Here is a 17,368-nt window from a genome sequence, read left to right on the forward strand (position 1 = left end):
TCGGTTCCAAAGGAGGTTGCCGTGTCTCTTTAGCCTTGGGAGGTGTTATAACGTCCTGTGGCATATTTTTTGGTGCCAAAGGTGTTGTTTTCGGCTTTGTAGGCATGTTCGAGGATTTGGGCACCTCGGAATCAGGCTTGGAGTTCTTCGGCGTCGAAGGTGTAGAAGTAGACGGCTTCGGAGCCGGTGCTTCTTTCGGTTTCGGTACCGGTACGTCTTTATGTTTCGGTGCCGGTACTGGTTTAGGCTTCGATGCCGACGGGTCTTTTGGCTTCGGTGCCGAAGGGTCTTTTGGCTTCGGCGCCGAGGCGTCTTTATTTTTTGGTGTCCATGGCAGAGGCTAGCTCGGTGTTGAGGCCCTAGAAGGCTTAGTTGGTTTCTTCGGAGCCGGGCTGGAAATCGGGGCTTTCGAAGCAGGTATTCGGTCTCGACTGGGCCCTTTGGGCGGAGTGCTGACCTTTGCCTTTGGTTTGGGCAGAATATGTGGTGCAGGGGCAGTAGTACTCACGCGCAGACCCGGTGGAATGGAGTCATCTGAGTAGTCTGCCTCTGATACGATCTGGAGATCAGGTGAGTCTTCTTCGGGACCGAGGGGAACCTCTTCTTCGAAGATGTCTTCCGGTACTGGAGCTGATCTCCTCATTTCGTGTCGATGTGCTCTCCGATCCCGGATGGTTTTCTTCGATCGGAAGGATGCACAGGCTGTGCAGGTCGACTCGTCGTATCGGCGATAGGCAGAGGTTGCAGACCTCGTGGTAGTCGCTATGTGGAAACTTTGCTTGACATACCGGGCATCTCTTGAACGGAGTTATTTCCATGTGGTGTAGGCCGCACGGCGTCGATAGGCCTAACAGCCCACTTCGATGACCGGAATGGAAACGATGGTGTCGAAAAGTATTGTAGTTGATGTCGAAGGTAGTTATTGGAAGTTTGTGTAAGTTCTGCGCTTCGAAGGTGCTGAAAAGTCTTTTTCTAGACGGAGCGGAGAAACTTTCATCCAAACCCAGTGGCGGAAAAAAACAATCTAAGGATGGAGCCGATGCCCATGCGCAGTATTGTCCAAGGGAGGAGTCACCTATCTCGTGACTACAAAGACTTCTTCCAAGAAGACAACAACCTGCAATCATCCAAGTCCAACACCAGGTGGCGATCTAATGCATAGTGTACAATCTGCAGCTCATATGCCTCGAACGTGTAACTTTTGATGTGTTGAAAAACTGAACCCTGAACACTTTCTAATAAGAACTCAATACTGAAGCGGGATGGGCTGATTTTAAATGTGCTGCTGCAAGTTTGGAGTGATGAAAACTGGAGATTGAAAAGCGAAAAATACCAAATGTCATCAACTAAACGGAAAAACACAACATTCTGAAGCAGGAGCAAAGACCAGCAAGAAAAAAATTGTCAGTCGAAACCAACATAAATAGACAGCAGGGAAAAGGCACATGTAATAGGGCTAGTCCACATGAGAGGGAACCAAACACGAGAAGAAGGGACAAAAATCCAAAGCCCCACTAACAAGCATTTGCAATGCAATAGGTCTTGCATTTACGCGAGCTTAAGCTATAGGCATTGTAAATTACAATGCCTTTTATTTATGTTTTAAAAACCAATACCAAAATAAAAGGTATTACAATGCCAATAGCTCAAACTTGCGTAACTGCGAGACATTTCATTGCAAATGCTTGTTTTCTCCGTCTGCTGCTCTGTGGGATTACCTTAGAGGGTGTTTTAGGAATGGGAGGCGAGGGCGCCCTCTCCCTTGAGTCGCTCTCCTCAAGTGCTTCAGGTGCACTTTTCCTCCATCTTTCAGGCATCAGTTTCGTCATCCCTCTGGGGTGGGTGAGCACTATATCTAGTTGTCCTGTACTAAGATGGCCACCACTCGGTCTTAAGTTCTAGCTACTGTAATGGAGTTAGCGCTGCAGAGTTTCGATTGGCAGTTCTATTGCATCAGAATCTGAGGAGCGGGGGAACGACTCTTCAGTGTATTGGAATAGGCAACAAAACATCTGCCTACCCCCTACACCTCACCAGTCTTAACGTGTGAGTGTAATTCTTTGATGTCTTAGCGGTGAGATATACATTAACAGCAGTGTAATAGTTCAACAGCATGTCAGAAATAGCAAGGAACCAAGCAAAACATTGCTGAATCATTTGAGACAATCATTCTCATTCATGTTACAATTTAAACACTGAAAGGTAAAGGAGACATTTTCTAATCTCTAAAAGAGAACATGTTAAACAAAACATTTACAATTATAGTAAGTCTACGATTTCAAGTTCACGCAATTAAGTATACTTACGAGTCAGCAAGAACTATACGTGTCCTAGTAACATTTTCTATGGTGAATTTAGTTTTTCCTCCCTTTCCTGCTATCCTTCCTATTGCTCTTGAGAGATGGTCTCCTTTCAAAGGCTTCACTGGAAAACAAAATCTTAATGTTAAACAAAAACATAACAGATAACATTTACATATTCACCATCTCAAACATGTTTCTCATTCTTATTTTAACTTCTCTGTTGTATAACTGAGCCTATACAAATTAACTGCGGTCATGTGCTTGTTCTGGCCGTCATACATACTTTTACATGCCAATTTAAAAGAATGTCAATATAACATCTAAAACAAGCACAGTATTATACAATCGCTATGAGTTCCCATCTGCTGAAGTGCAATGAAGACGGGCAGTTGTTTTCCCAAATGATCATATACGATTTAATTTTTTCAAATACCAAACAAACGTGCCTTTTTCAGATTAAAATAAACATGGAGTACAGGTATTGAGAAAACACAAACACAGGTGATGACCAAAACAAAGGACGGTTAGCTGTGCATACTTGCGAGCACCGCCGGACTATGCTTGCAAGCAGAATTGGCTGTAAACAGAAGACCGAAAATGATTCTTGTTCCTACAAATTTGAAATGTAAGTTGCGATATTTAAATACCCCCATTTTGCTCCCAGCATCTTAGTTATAGCCACACAAGATTTCGCTCAGTTTTAACCTGAAGGCACTCTGTGTTTCTCTCTCAGCACTGATTGCCATTTGGCACTGTGAACCTTCCATTCGGTCCGCGGCTGCATGCAAACAGTATATAAACTACCTGGTTAATTCCAGCTTCAATAATCCTGACACAGGAGGTGACTGGGATGTTTTTATTGGAGTAAAAGCCACATGAGATAGTATTATGTGCTCTACTATTTATTTACCCACAGTAGGACAGCACTAACCGTAAGGAGAGCTCTCAAACGGGTATCACGGGTGCACTCCACCACACTTCACTTAAGTGACAAACCTGCGGTCTGATGTTTCCTTATTCCCCCTACAAAGAGCACACAAGGCTACAGCTCGTGTACTGACTGAACGTCCCTCCCCATTACCAACTCCAGTATTTGATATCATTCTCCTCAAATAAATAAGATTCTAAAAGAACACACTTTGATCTATTTCACTAATGTCCAACGCATTGAAAGATGTTTTTACATCGCCTTGTAGTATGGTGACCCAAGAAGAAGTCCTGAGTAGACCTCTAAAGGATCAGAGTTCGAAATGCATTGACAGCATCCAGGCCAAAAACATTCTGACTTTAAAAATTTCAGTGGAGAGACTTTGTTGAAAGCACAAGTGTTGAGTTGCCGGATCCTCGCTTACTTTCCTGACCAATCGTTGCCTGTTCATACATTCATAGTGGTGTTAGGTTCACTTGATTTGGCCCTACCACTATCCAGGCACCAAAAAAACCAAAATCTATTCTGTGTTCTGTAACATTCAGTGCCGCTGTAAAGCTCCCAACACTCTTTAGGCTCAGGTGACTTTGCTTACAATGCACCTCTTGAGTATTGCAGAAGTGGTCTTGTGGGTAAAAGTATGAAATAGATGTGATTTTTTTTCTAGTTTAGAGTGATTTGATTATTTATAACACTAGTGGTGCAGGTTGGATTGAATCATGATGGCATGTGACTTGCAAAACAACACACATAGTTCCCATAAATCACCCTGGTTCGATTTAGAAATGTTCCTAGGAGTTTAATTTGGAGAAGGGCAGAATAAGAGCCGGTTCATGTAGGAAAGTGCCTCTTTTTGACATGGTCACCGCCTCTTTTTTGCCTGGTATTGGATGCAATGTTGACTGAAGAGCGCTGGGTTGCTGCTAACCAGGTCCACAGTGCCAGTGCTCGTTCCCTAAAACACGGTAGCTGTGCAATTGTTCACCAATTAGCAAAACCTTTAGCACCCCTGTGAGCCCCTAGTAAATGGTACCCCTAGTAACTAGGGCGTGGGCACTAAAGCGGGTCCCTAAGGGCTGCAGCAAGTGTTGTGCCACCCCAAGGGACCCACCATCAAACTCGTGCAGACTGACATTGCAGAAGGCATGAAATGGTGTACAAAAATATGAAAACACAACATGGCACACACCCAGTGGGCGGAGAATGCATACAATATATGTAAGTCACCCCTACAGTAGGCCTCAAAGCCCTAAGGCAGGGTGCATTGTATTAAACGAGAGGACATATCTGCCTGAGCAGATATGCCCCTGTGATGTCTAGTTTAATTGCTAGGTAGTAGAAGTGAACAGGGAAGCCAGCTTAAGTATATGTATATGTACTGGGCAATGGTAATTACGATTTCCCCAGCTACATGATGGTTTCACTGAAAATTATGGTGATTGGTATCAAACACCTTAGAAGTGCCCCCTGAAAACCTACCAGCCTCGTAGTGTGCTGGCTGACTGGTATCATCCAACCTGATCCTGAGCTTATAAAGCGCCTGATTACACTAGCCAGTGTGTCCCCGCGCTGTACTGCTGAGGAACCCATCCTGGCCTGTTCCTGTGAGGTGCCCACTCCTGGGCACCCCAAGGTGAAGCCAGGCATCCTAGCGTTAGGGCCGGTGTGGAGATTAAGCAAGCTATTGTCCAGAGTTGCAGAGTGGGACCCATGATTAGAGTAGGCACCGAGGCGAGAGAATTATCGGGTCCGAGGACATTGAGCCCAAGACCCTGCCGCGACGGGAATTGAACCCTGGTCTCGGGCCAGACCTCTGCATCAGGGTCTGCCTCTCTAACTAGTGAGCCACACTTCTCTACTGAGAGACCTGCCACCACAGACAGGTGTCAGACCCCCTGCAAGTGAGAGCCCGCAATCTCTGAGGCTAAAAACAATGCTTGCTTGAGAGGGAGGTGTTCACACCTCCTCCAGCAGGGTGACGAGTGACCCTTCATACAAAGGCCAGGGACTTCAAAGCCCCTCCTGCCTTTGAAATGCGATCCTGGCTTGCTCCTGACCTGGGAGTTGCCAGCTCCTGCCCGGGGGCCCAATTGGCACCAGGACAGGCATGAAATTAGCTATGCTAGGAGGCGTGGTGCACTACCAGCCAGTCACACCCCTAAGGTGGGCTGCCTTATGTACCCCACGAAAGAAGGATTCCACTATTTAGATTAAAATAGAAACTCTGGGATAGGGTTATGCCCAATCCCTACAGTTAGTGGTCATATAATGGGTGTATTGACGCCAAGGGTAAGTAGCCCTTTGGCTACTACCCTTCACTCCCCTTAATGGGATAGGGTTATACCCGCTCCAGACAGCAAGTGGTCATATAGTGGGTGGGTGACCCCAAGGGTAAGTAGCCTGTTGGCTACTAAACTTCTCTCCCCTTAATGCCCCTAAATTGAGCATTTAGGTGGCCCCCTGACACAAGGAACATAGATTCATCTGCCTGAAGAAAGAATAGAACATAGAAGCAAGAACTGCAGACTGCTAGTGGACTTTTGGCATCAAACTTGCCTTACTAACTGCTCCTATCTCAACAGATCTGTGGGTGCCTTTGATGCATGGACACCAGCCGGACAAAACCATCTGCACCAGACCTCCCTGACCCAGGTCCACAAACACTGCTCCCCTGCTCCCAGGACCCCACAAACCGAGCTTCCGGACTTGTCCCCTTCTGGAACCGGTTTCTCGATGGCCCCCCTCTTAGCTTATGGTGTAGTGTGCAAGATCATTCTGTCCTGGACCGCTGCACCAAGACAATCCAGGGCAGGTACACTAGAACTGCTGGTGGTGGTTTGGGTCTTGGCCCCTAGTACCTTATGTCCTTAAGGGGACCCCTGAGAATCGTTTGCAAATACCTGTATGCGGTATATGCCTTTTTCTCGATAGGAAAGCATGGAGGACCAATGAATAAAAATACAGCTTTCCTCTATCCACACTGTATGTGTTCAACAAATGCATAAACACTACCCTCTGATTAGCCCCAAAGTGCTTGCCCACACTACCACAAAAGAGAGCATTTGGGATTAGTTATGTAAGCCCTGTAAACCAATAAGGGTTGTCTGTACTTTCTACATAGTATACCTCGTTTTGGTATACCAAATAAAATGCCAGCTTTCTACAGTTAGTCTCTTGGTAATCAATGAGCTCAGTTTTTCCTATGCAAACTAGATAGATTTCAGACATTCACACCATCTTAGTCCGTTTTTAATTCCATTCCCTATGGTTCTCCCACAAGTCTTGGAAAGGGATGAGCTTGTTACTCTAATCTAACGTTTGTGAATATTATTGATGGTTCGAAAAAAAAGATACTTGTGTTACATTAGTTTACGGCAGCTACTTTAAATTCACTATTATTCTCCCTGGAAGCAAAACTTGAATGTGCCATCCTGCTCCCTCCACTAGAATGAATTGATGTACCAACTGCAACTGCCCTTCTAGGACCGTGAAGCCTCTTGGCTACCTTAAAGTAATCGTGAAGTTCTTTTTTCACTATGAAAGGATGCATGTCTAATGGAACAGTTACCATTTCTAAAAGGGAGAAAATAAAACCGGTCAGTGGCAGAAATGTGTCTGCGTAGGTTTTAATCCCATTTCTAATGGGTGTCGAGTATATAGATATAAAGGCTTCATTTTGCCCAAAAAATGCTTCATTTTCACAACCATTGTGCTTTTCGAAGTGGAGAGATCCATTTCTCTTGTAAAAAAAGGTTTACCAGGATCCCAGAAATGGGAGGGGATACTATAATTATTTATTAACTGAATGAGGACCCAGTGATGTAAACCCCTACAGTTCTATCAGCTGCTTACAGTACAGCAATGGAAGGAGAGAATTGAAGAAATGAGAATGGAGATGGGAGACAGAATGAGAAACAACAATGAGAGACGGAAAATTAGGAAGAAGAATAAGGGATGGCAAGAAGGAAGGAGTGCATGAGGAAGAAAAATTGGGAGGGATAGAGGAAGACTCCGTAAAAGAAAACAATGAGGGAGGAAGAGAGGGATGAGAGAAAACAAGGAGGAATATGGAAGAAAAGTAGGACAAATGAGGGATGGAGCAAAAGCAGGGTGAGAGGGAGAGAAAAGATGGCAAGGGAATGTTTGCATTGAGGCAGATCATAATCACCTATTGTGAATTATAAATACCACAGGGATCAGTAGGACACACAATTTGCTTTCAGCCAGTCACAACTGTATTATCTATATATGGATGAAACAGCAGAAATCTATGTAGCCTCATGAAACAGAAAAACCGCCAAGAGAATGAAGCTGAAAATACAGTGTATATAGCAGCCTCAGAAAACAGGAACACTTCATTTTGATGGTTTCTGAGGTATTGAGTAGAGCATACTTATCTCTATAGTTTGTAGTGAACTCAGCGTCTCAACGTTGAAATGTTTCAATTCTAATTTCCATTAATATAGAGGATGAATCCACCTCATAACATAATGGCAGATGGGGCTTGTGGGAGAGTCCATGCTCTGGACAGGACATTCTGGTGTGCTGCTTAACCTTGCTTCTCTTAGATGACACTGGGTAGTCGTCTCTACCGGTCAAGATTTCCCTCACGATAGAGAATGGGATAGAGAAAATGTGCCTTTACAAACACTGGCTACCTCTGTCCTTGTCAACATTGAAGAGGAATTCGTTTTTTATTGCAATATTCACTTTAAAGCTTCTGTCCCATCAGCAAATCAAACATTAAACTCATGTTGGTCAGGAGCAAGGGGCACTGGTAATGTTAGCTAGATACCCACTGCTTTTGGGTTTCCTGAATAGTTTGGTATGGTACAGATCATAACGACATGCTAGTGATTTACTTTGCAATACTCTCAAGACAAAACACATATTTTGAAATAATTTAAGGCAATTCAGGTTAAGTGTCAATTGAGTCCATTCTCATTGCTCCCTACAATTAATGGTTCTTTATGGTGAACATGCCTGAAAAAAATATCTTTGTCCCATTGCAGAACACCCTTCTTGTTTACCATGGTTTACATTGAAATCATGCAAGTGCCTTATCTTACCAATACAGCAGGGCAAGAGGCAAAGCAAAATGAATGGCAGATTTGTTATGAATGAAGTACTTACCATCTGTGATTTCAAAAGATTCAAGGAAGAGGTCATCCAGTCTAATTAGAGCTAGAGCATCCTGAAATATTAAAAGGTTACAGTTGGTGTCACGCAGGAAGTCCTCAACACACTATCAAATCCTGCCTGTGAGGTGCCACCACTGGCTGAAAGGTCTGCCAATATGTTACAGCCCATCGGCATATGTACCTGTCAAACAAATAGCAGACAAATACCTCAGAATCTTTACTCTATTGTTAAATTACCCCTTACAATGGATTTTCATGAGAAGTGTGTTAACCTATGAGTAGTCAATGCCTGACAGCACTTATTAGCAATGGATTTAGGGTTGCCATTCTGGCCTCAGAAGTAAGTTCCTGGGTGAGGTAGATTCTACAGAGGATGGACAGAAATTATATATCTCCACTGCAGAGTACTGCGAGGTTTTCACCTAGCTGTCCTACGCCCTCCTTGACTTCCTAAATTAACTGGCTCAGAGAAGGGCAGCTTCACCCTCAAAAACACAAGCACCATATTGAGTTCCTCTGAAGTTGCTATTGCTTTATTAGCTTACATAAGTATAAAATTACTAAATCAGTCCCCTACTTCCAATTTTAGATTTACTACTGAAAACGTTTATTAGATATTTGTGCCTGTGACATTGCCGTATGTTAGGTTCCGAACACTTTCACAGCTTTTTTTGAAAAAGTACAAAAAAAAAACATACATACATCACAGTACAAAGCAGGTCAATGGAAATATTCCAGCTCAAAGTTTATTTAAGCAAGCTTGAGCAGACATTTAGAAACCACGCTCCTACCAGCCAAAACGGACTGAGATGGGAGTTTTTGCCTAACAGATAAATGCAAAACCTACTAAATGTGTAGACAACTAATGTAAAATAAGTTGTGGATATACAGTCTGGCCTGCATTACAATTCCCGCTTCAATGCACCAGTCGAGTCTGCCTCTTCCACACCTCAAACATATTTTTACTTCTCCGGGCTACTTCGGAGGGTCCTTCAATTGTGAATACCACTCAGTGATGTGGTAAGTGGAAATTAACAAAAAGGCTACTGTAGCATGTGGCTTGAAAGGCAAATTCCAAGTGATACACTACTCCGTCTTACAGCAGCCATTTATAGAGCAATTTCACCCCAGAATCGAGGCATGAGTGGTTATGCCTTTTGCCTTGAGTGAAATCCTTTTGAAAATGTACTACATGGGGGAAGGTACTTTATGTGCTGTTAGTAAATTATCAAGGGGAACTCACTAGATGTTGAATACCCAACTAGTACTTTGGCTTCTTGAGAGAACACGTGCAGTGTGTTGCCATCAGAGCAACTATTGAAATTACTGTAGGAATCTAAGGAATGGTGGTTTGCTTTTCTGAAACATTAGCGCATGCGCAAGTGGGATCATTCAAACAAAAGTGTCTTGGCTGTAGATTATTACCCCGCTACCACCAATGAACTGCCGAATTGAGAAAATAATTAAATAAAAGTGGGTGTGCAGGGATAACGTTACCATGCACAATAACGTATACTTCTATAATACTTTATCAATTTATAATCTTTAATAAGTTAAATATTTTGTAAGAGTCCACTATGGAGCTCTAATTTCATTTAAATATTTACTTACTTCAACTTGGAATCCAAGAATAAACGCCTTCACAAAATCAGTAGCTTTCGTTAGAGCACCAACATCCGTAGTTTCTTTACATGTCTGCAAAAAAATATTTTAAAATATTTTTATAAGTAATTAAGGCAGAAAAAACATGCAAATTGCTCAATTGGCCATGTCGTCCATTCCAGTTGCTGTGCTGACAGTGGTGATACTGTGAATAGATAATATACTCTGGGTGTTAACAGTTATTTGGTACACTGGTTAGTATATACAGCAGGTATTCAAATCCATGCATCCGTCTGAGCACCTATGAATAACTGCCCTGTAATGTCCATTTAAGTGTCCCCCTCCCTTCTCCTTTGCAACACCCATTTAGTATTACATATGTTTATTGAAGATACAACATGTGAAAAACAGTGGTGACATGAGAGAGTGGAAGATCTGTCCGAGGACATACCCGCCGAGCAGTAGTAAGGAAGGCACAAACCCCTGAGTACGTCATGGGCAAACAGTCTTATACACAGCAAGCCGCCTACAACCCAACCAGGGCCGGCTGCGTCATAAACAGAATGTGGATGGAGAGCATCTAAGGCCATCACTACTTCCCCGTCTGTTGAAAGGTCTGTAGCCCAGCTCTCTGCCTTACGGCCGCTGAATGTTCGACAGTCCCTCTCCGAGCGCCTTCCTATGCTTCTATGGTTATCAGTCACTGCAGGACCCCCCTACATCGGAGTTCAGAAACCAACCCAAAACAACACGGAAAGGAAAAGAAGGGAGGACCCCTCTTAAACAGTCCCAGTTTCTCCCAAGCCCTCATCCCTCAACCCCCCCGGCAACCCTCACCCCCCTCCCAAACTCCCACCGCCCCCCCTCCCTTTGGTCCATGGTCCGTTTTCGCCGCTGCCTAGGGCCTCCTCAATCTTCACTGGTAAGTCAACGTGTCTTGGGATCTGTGTCGGTGTCTGTCAATCTCAACAGACTGAGATACTTAGGACAGGTCACCTCCGTGAACTCAGACGCTAGCAGGGACAGGAATGGTTTCCATAACTCCACATAGTTCGCCTCCTCCCCCGCCCTGGACAATGACAGTTTCTCCATGCCCAGAACCATCCATAGACGATGTAGCCACCCCTGATATGTGGGGATGTGTTTGGTTCGCCATTGCGCCACTATGTTCTGCACTGCTGACCCCAGTGTGATCGCTATCAGATGACCTCTTCGTGATTTCAGTGGGTAAGTCAGTGCGTTCGGCAACCCCAGGAGCACGTAAGCGGGGAAGTGGGGGATCTCTGTTTCGAAGTGTGTGTCTACCTCTCCCAATATCTGGCTCCAGTATTCCTGTAAAAGTGGGCAGTCCCAGAGCACATGCACCAATGTGCCAATCTGACCACATCCGCGCCAGCACCGAGGGTCCTGTTTGCTATCCATTTCCAAGGCTCATACATCCGCCGATGCAGGGCGTACCAGTTCCCTACACCCCCGTGCGGGCCAGGCCTCTATCCGAGCGCCGTGGGGGGACGGGTGCCCCGCGGCCTCCGAGCCCCAGGCCGCTCGCGGTATCGCGCTGCCGCCTTGCCCCTGGCGGATTCCTCGGTCCCGTTAGTGCTGTCCGCAGTTCTGACAGCGCCGGGGCCCAGTATCGCGGGTCCCGGTATGTCAGAACCGGTGCTGGAAATCGGCCGTCGTCGGGAGCAGAAGATCTACACGTCCGCTCTCGCCGCCATCTTGGCCACGCCCCCTCTGCAACACCCATTTAAATTGTTTAAGTCTCATCCACAAAGCTCTCTTTTTGTGTGGTTTCTTTCCATTCATCTAATCAATTGTTTTTTTAACAACCCTCTGTTATCTATAACTTTCTCCTCATCTATTTCTATCGATTTCCATCAACAATTGCACCTATGTTTAGGGGAACACAAACTATTCATGTTTTAAGAAGAATGTATGCTGTCATAAACCAGAGAGCTACTATCTTGAACATATATGTTTTATATAACTGATTTTTAGAAGTGAGAGCACACCCCTCCGGTGGCGTTGCCATGCCTTTTATCTGGAGCAATGTGAGAAACTGAAATTCACTGTGTTTTGTAAAACGCACTTCCTCCCACATTGGTTCTATCTGGCACAGAGGGCCCCCAATTCTGCTGCTTGCTCCTTCAGGGAATAGAAGAGCATCTACGAAAATGCCAGAGGGGTTTATGTTCTGTTCCATAGGGAAGTGCTTAGTGTAACATGTATGACCCTGCTTAGCTATCAAACTTAAGTTTGTATCAGCAATTTGCAGGCCTTTTTTATGTTAATCTTAGCTACAATAGTGCTTGAAGCATTCAATTGGCTTTATTGCCCGTTTCAGATGCCTTCTTTTTCAGTTTTACAAGATCCCTTCACTCTATTAACCTGCATGCCTCAAGGTTGTGTCATTACAGTAGTTCGTACTTTTAGGTCTGCCCATGCCCATTTGCCGGTGCTTCTCCGTAACAGATGGGAGGGCCACACTGGGACCAAGCTCTCAGACAAGCAATGCCAAAAAGTATGGATTGGCCTAGATTAAAGTGTATTCATTATTGAAAGTAGAGAAGCTCCCTTTAAGGTGTTATTAGGCTGGTGTCGATATCCTACAACACTACAAAAGTTTTACTGGGGCAGCCATACCAACTGTGGCCTATCCCACCCCCTGCCCCTGATAACACAATGGTTCGCATGTTTGAGGAGATTTATGGCTATGGAGAAACTATCTACACATCTGACAGTCAGGAAAGTCAGTTTTTATGTGGCTATGGGCCCAGTAATTGCATATTTGTTAGTGGGTGTAGTGCAGTCACCCCCTCCTCTGAGATTAAAAAACCTGAACTTGTTATCTATCCTTGTAACCTTAAGCCGATGTGATGGACTATCTGACTAATGTATCAAAGGCACAAAATACGTAGTCTAGAAGAAACACTTCTGTGGGAATGACCTCAAGCTGAAGAGAAGTTCTACCATGAGATAGAAGTGAACACTGTCAGTGGCAGTGTGAAGTTGGGTACGGGTGAAGGGTGGTTAATGTTAAATGTTTAAATTAACTGTTAGCTCTATAATCTATGACCAATAAACAAACGGTGCAGCAACAGGAATAATAGTGTATGGACTATTAAACCTACTAAACACTCTTACGCTATGCATTTGATTCAGCACTGCAATTTAAGCCATCCTGGTGCACTAACTTTGCCTCCTAATCTTGGTTTAGGTTTCTGAAAACCTCTTTTAACTCCTTCGACGCTCATGCTGAGCTCAGCTCGTCATGAGTTACGCCTCTCGTACGCTCATGACGAGCTAAGCTCGTCATGTAACCCGGGTTTTTGAAAAACCCAGCGCACAGCGGGGAAAACCGCTAGCGCGCATGCGGTTAAGCACCTATACGGTTGCGATTGTCCTGCCTCTTATAACAGATTCAAAAATATTCCTAAAGGTTGCAGGAGAAACCTTCCCTGTATCGTTTGCCTCAACATAGTCATCTATAGCTTTGAAAATGTTATCTCTATTGGCCACATCTTGTAATATATACTTCCCTAGTCTCCAGACTGTCCCTCATTTGAGTTGCTAACCCTGTTATTGTGACCATATTGGAGGGTACTTGGACCCTGAAATTGTGCCTTTCCCTGATGCAGTCATTTGGCCTACCACGGTAACTAATAGGAAGACTACTTGGACACATTTTCTTCTGGTTGCACAACCCACGTTAAAGCTCCATCACAAACCTGTATGAATTTGTGGCTTTATTCTTTTTTTTTTTATTCACTGTTCAATTGGTATCATTATTGGCTTTTGAAACTCACGACCTGTTGGTTTTGTTGGCAGAGTACTGTCTGGCCATTTCTTGGAGGCCTTTCCTATAGCTGCCATTTTCCCGCTAGATTAACAGTCCAGCAGTTCATGGAAGGGGGGACAGAAGGGGGTGATGGGTGATACAAGCGGACCCGTTGTGTGCATCTGACTACTAAGACGCACTTAGTTATAGTTGCAGCCCACACTTTAAATCTCCTTTACGAACCTTTATATAAAAAAAAAAATATTGGGATTGTTTTAATTCACTGTTCAAATAAATATTTAAGGATTTTGATTGTACTATTGAATTTTGAACTCACACCCTGTTGGTTTTGTACAATCATGACAAGGTGATGGACGGAGTGCGGAAACTTTCAACCACCAGTCACAGAACTGGCTTGAATCATTGTAGTTTTGCACATTATGCCACCCCTGTTTAGACCTAGCCATATGCAAGTCAGCCTTGACCCTGCTCCTCATGAGAACAGTCCAGCCCAAACTGCCAAACTAGGTCTTCCCTGGACCGGAAACAAGCATCCTGGGAAAGAATTTGGGGTATCACCCCATATCAGCTAGGCTAGCTTAAATCCCCACGAGAGTGCATGGGATGGGCGTTCGCTTCATTACACAGAAGTGTGCTGTTAGGGGGTGGACAGAGGTGATCATGTAGATCGTGCTTTATTCCGTTTCAACAAAACACATCACAGGGGAACCCGTAGACCCAGCTGAGACTGGGGTAATCTATAATATCTGCAGCAGTATCTACACAGGTATTAGTACAAAACATTTCACAATTATTAAGAACACAAAAAGCAGTACTAAATAGAATATGGAGTTTATATAAATATCTCAAAGCACAAAGAAACGAAAATCAGCATAACTTTACTCAACAAGCATTTACAATGCAACGGTTTCGCCTTTGCAAAAGTTAGAGCTATTGGCATTGTAAATGACAAACGTTTTATTTATGTGTTGTTTTTTAAAACAGATAAATAAATGGCATTGTCATTTACAATGCCAATAGCTTAATCTCTCGCAAATGCGTGACCTATTGCATCTGCACCCACACACACACAGAACCACACAGCCACACACACACACACACACGCACAGAGCCACACGCACCCACCCACCACACAGACCCCCTGCTTTTAAATGATATCGACCCCCATTAACATGCTGGACTTGCACCTCAGTCACTGCTGTGACCCCATTAACATGCTGGACTTGCACCTCAGTCACTGCTGTGACCCGAGGGTTTGCCCATACAGTGCATTGTCCGAGTAAACAGAACTTAAGCTCTCCTTTTGTTAGCGCCACGAGGGCTCTGGCCTGCTTAGCAGAGAGTATGTTTGCTGCAGACAAATAACACTCCTGCTTCCTCTCCAATCAGTGACAAAGAGTCAAGACTCGTGCTGCTGTTCATTGAAACCTTGAAGGGTCGCATTACCGTCCATGCTCCTGCTAACAGTGAAGAGAGGCGCTTTGTGTGAATGTGATCAGGGTTTGATTAAAGTCCCTCAGTTCACTTGCAAACGGCGGCATACGTGAACTGTGGCTGATTTAAACCTTTGTTTACTCATTTTAATTTGGTTCGTGCCTTGAAAATAACATGTCTATAATAAAGCCACTTGCAGCTCTGTCTGAAACCCGTGAATGCCAGCCTGGTAAGAGTGAACTATTGTATACGGATTATTAGATGGTGGAACCTACAGCTGATCCCATGCCAGGTACTGGTGCGTGTGTGTGCAGTCGCGGCTCCTGGAGGGAGTGCTGCGGGCAGTGGGGCGGGCCGAGGGAGGGGCAGGGTGGGGGGTAGTAAACTCCGGACCGACCGGGGTCATGACTGAAACATGACACCTTTGGGTAATGTTCGCGCTATATAAAATCGCATGAAATAAATAAATAAATAAATAAATTGGAGGAAGGGAGGCAAATGGGGGAGGGGGCCGGGGGGGGGGAGGCAAATTCAAGCCCAGTCGGAACAAACGCTTCACAGTTCCCTTTGTGATCATAAAGGACCCCAAATTCAAAGAGCTTTGGGGATAGGAAATGAATTCCAGAGCGCCCTCCCCTCTCCCCAGGTCGCTTGCCAAGCATGGTGGCTGCTTGGACTTCAGCAAATGCCTGGAAGGGCTCCGAGGTTGCTGCTGGGAACTCTTCGCAGCAGAAATATGTGTTTCACGGGAAGGGGGAATGGTACGCCCTCCACAGACATGGGTCACATGGCTTATTAAACGTTAGTTTGATCTTTGACATCCTGGAAACAAATGGCCCTGATGATCGCAAAGAGGCGGTTCATTCATGCCCGCCCCACTCCTCCTTGGAAATCTCACGGGGGGCTCTGTCAGCCTGTGCTTGGGGAGACCGAGGTAATGGGGGATGTATGCAGTCACACCGCGGCTAGAGGGCATTGCTACTGAGATTGCAGTACCACAAGACCTACAGGCACTTAAGGGTGAGCTCCTCGCTGCGCTGACTGTAACACGAGGCACACAGTTGAACTTACATACACAGGGGTCAAAGGGCGATTCCGATTCGCACCTCACAGTAATGCCACAAGACAGACACACAAACAAAGGGTTGTAGGGGGAGCCTCTTGCAGATCTTACAGCAACGGAAACAACAAATACAGGGAGATTCCGCCGGAGATTTATAATACGGCACACAGACGAGATCTTCCTGCAGAGTTTACAGCAACTTATGCACACAGAAACGGGGACAGGAGGGACGGCGGGAATGGGCACACGGACAGCGGGAGGGGGCGGGAACGGGCACACGGACAGCGGGAGGGGGGGCGGGATAGACATACAAAGTGCAAAAGCCGCTTACCTGCTAGCAAAGCCAGGAAACTGAAATCGCGCAACCCATCCCTGCAAACGACACTTTCAAAATGGCCAAAACAAACCTTTAAAAAAAATATATATAAATAAACTACCGCCCACCGCCGCAATGACGATCGCAAAGGGGTGGAGAGCAAAAAAAACAGCGGAACGCCCACGAATCTGCTCCCGCGAAGATTGACACATCTCTCTTCCAATGGCTAGCCTCCATTTATGGCGCTAGCCAATGGAAGAGAGAGGCGGGACAAAGCCCCGTACTGTCTAACATAAGATTTCGCCTGCGCGAACACTGCTGCGCAGTGGACGCCAGGCGAAACCTAAAAATGGATGTAGTGAATATAAAGTGAACACTTATTGCTTGTGAACCAGTGCCTGTGAACAGTGCATGTGAAACCCATTAACAAACCAGGGGTTATACAAGCTGTCTCATTAGATGCACCCTAAATCATGCCGGGTATTGTCCAAGAGAGGTTCTACTTGAACCGCAGTCACATGCTATTAACACCCCGATACTTTTTGTCTCTACATGTGTTCTGCTAGCAATCAGATGAGCAGAAGAATTTGGAAAAACTTTACGTAATTACTCAATTTTTCAAGTTTTTCCCCTTGTTCTCCTATGGGAGGCAGCAATCTTGGTGACCATTTTGGTGTATGCTCTAACTTAGACCCCAAGATTAAATTCTAATCAGTTAATCATCACATCATGGGGTTTACCACCAGTTGTTGAACATTTTAAATATCAGAACTGCACAGTTA

General features: G+C 44.9%; 1 protein-coding gene across 1 annotated transcript in view; it reads right to left on the reverse strand.

The window, feature by feature from the left end:
* Positions 1-17,368, reverse strand: part of PNO1 (partner of NOB1 homolog) — a 71,065-nt gene that overhangs the window by 25,814 nt on the left and 27,883 nt on the right. The window contains exons 3-5 of the mRNA XM_078649400.1: positions 9,984-10,067; positions 8,365-8,425; positions 2,307-2,424 (exon numbers count right to left, since the gene is read on the reverse strand). Of these exons, the coding sequence (XP_078505526.1) occupies positions 2,307-2,424; positions 8,365-8,425; positions 9,984-10,067 (263 nt within the window). The remainder of the gene's footprint in view (positions 1-2,306; positions 2,425-8,364; positions 8,426-9,983; positions 10,068-17,368) is intronic.

This window comes from Lissotriton helveticus, chromosome 6 (assembly GCF_964261635.1).
Source record: "Lissotriton helveticus chromosome 6, aLisHel1.1, whole genome shotgun sequence".
Lineage (NCBI taxonomy): Eukaryota > Metazoa > Chordata > Amphibia > Caudata > Salamandridae > Lissotriton > Lissotriton helveticus.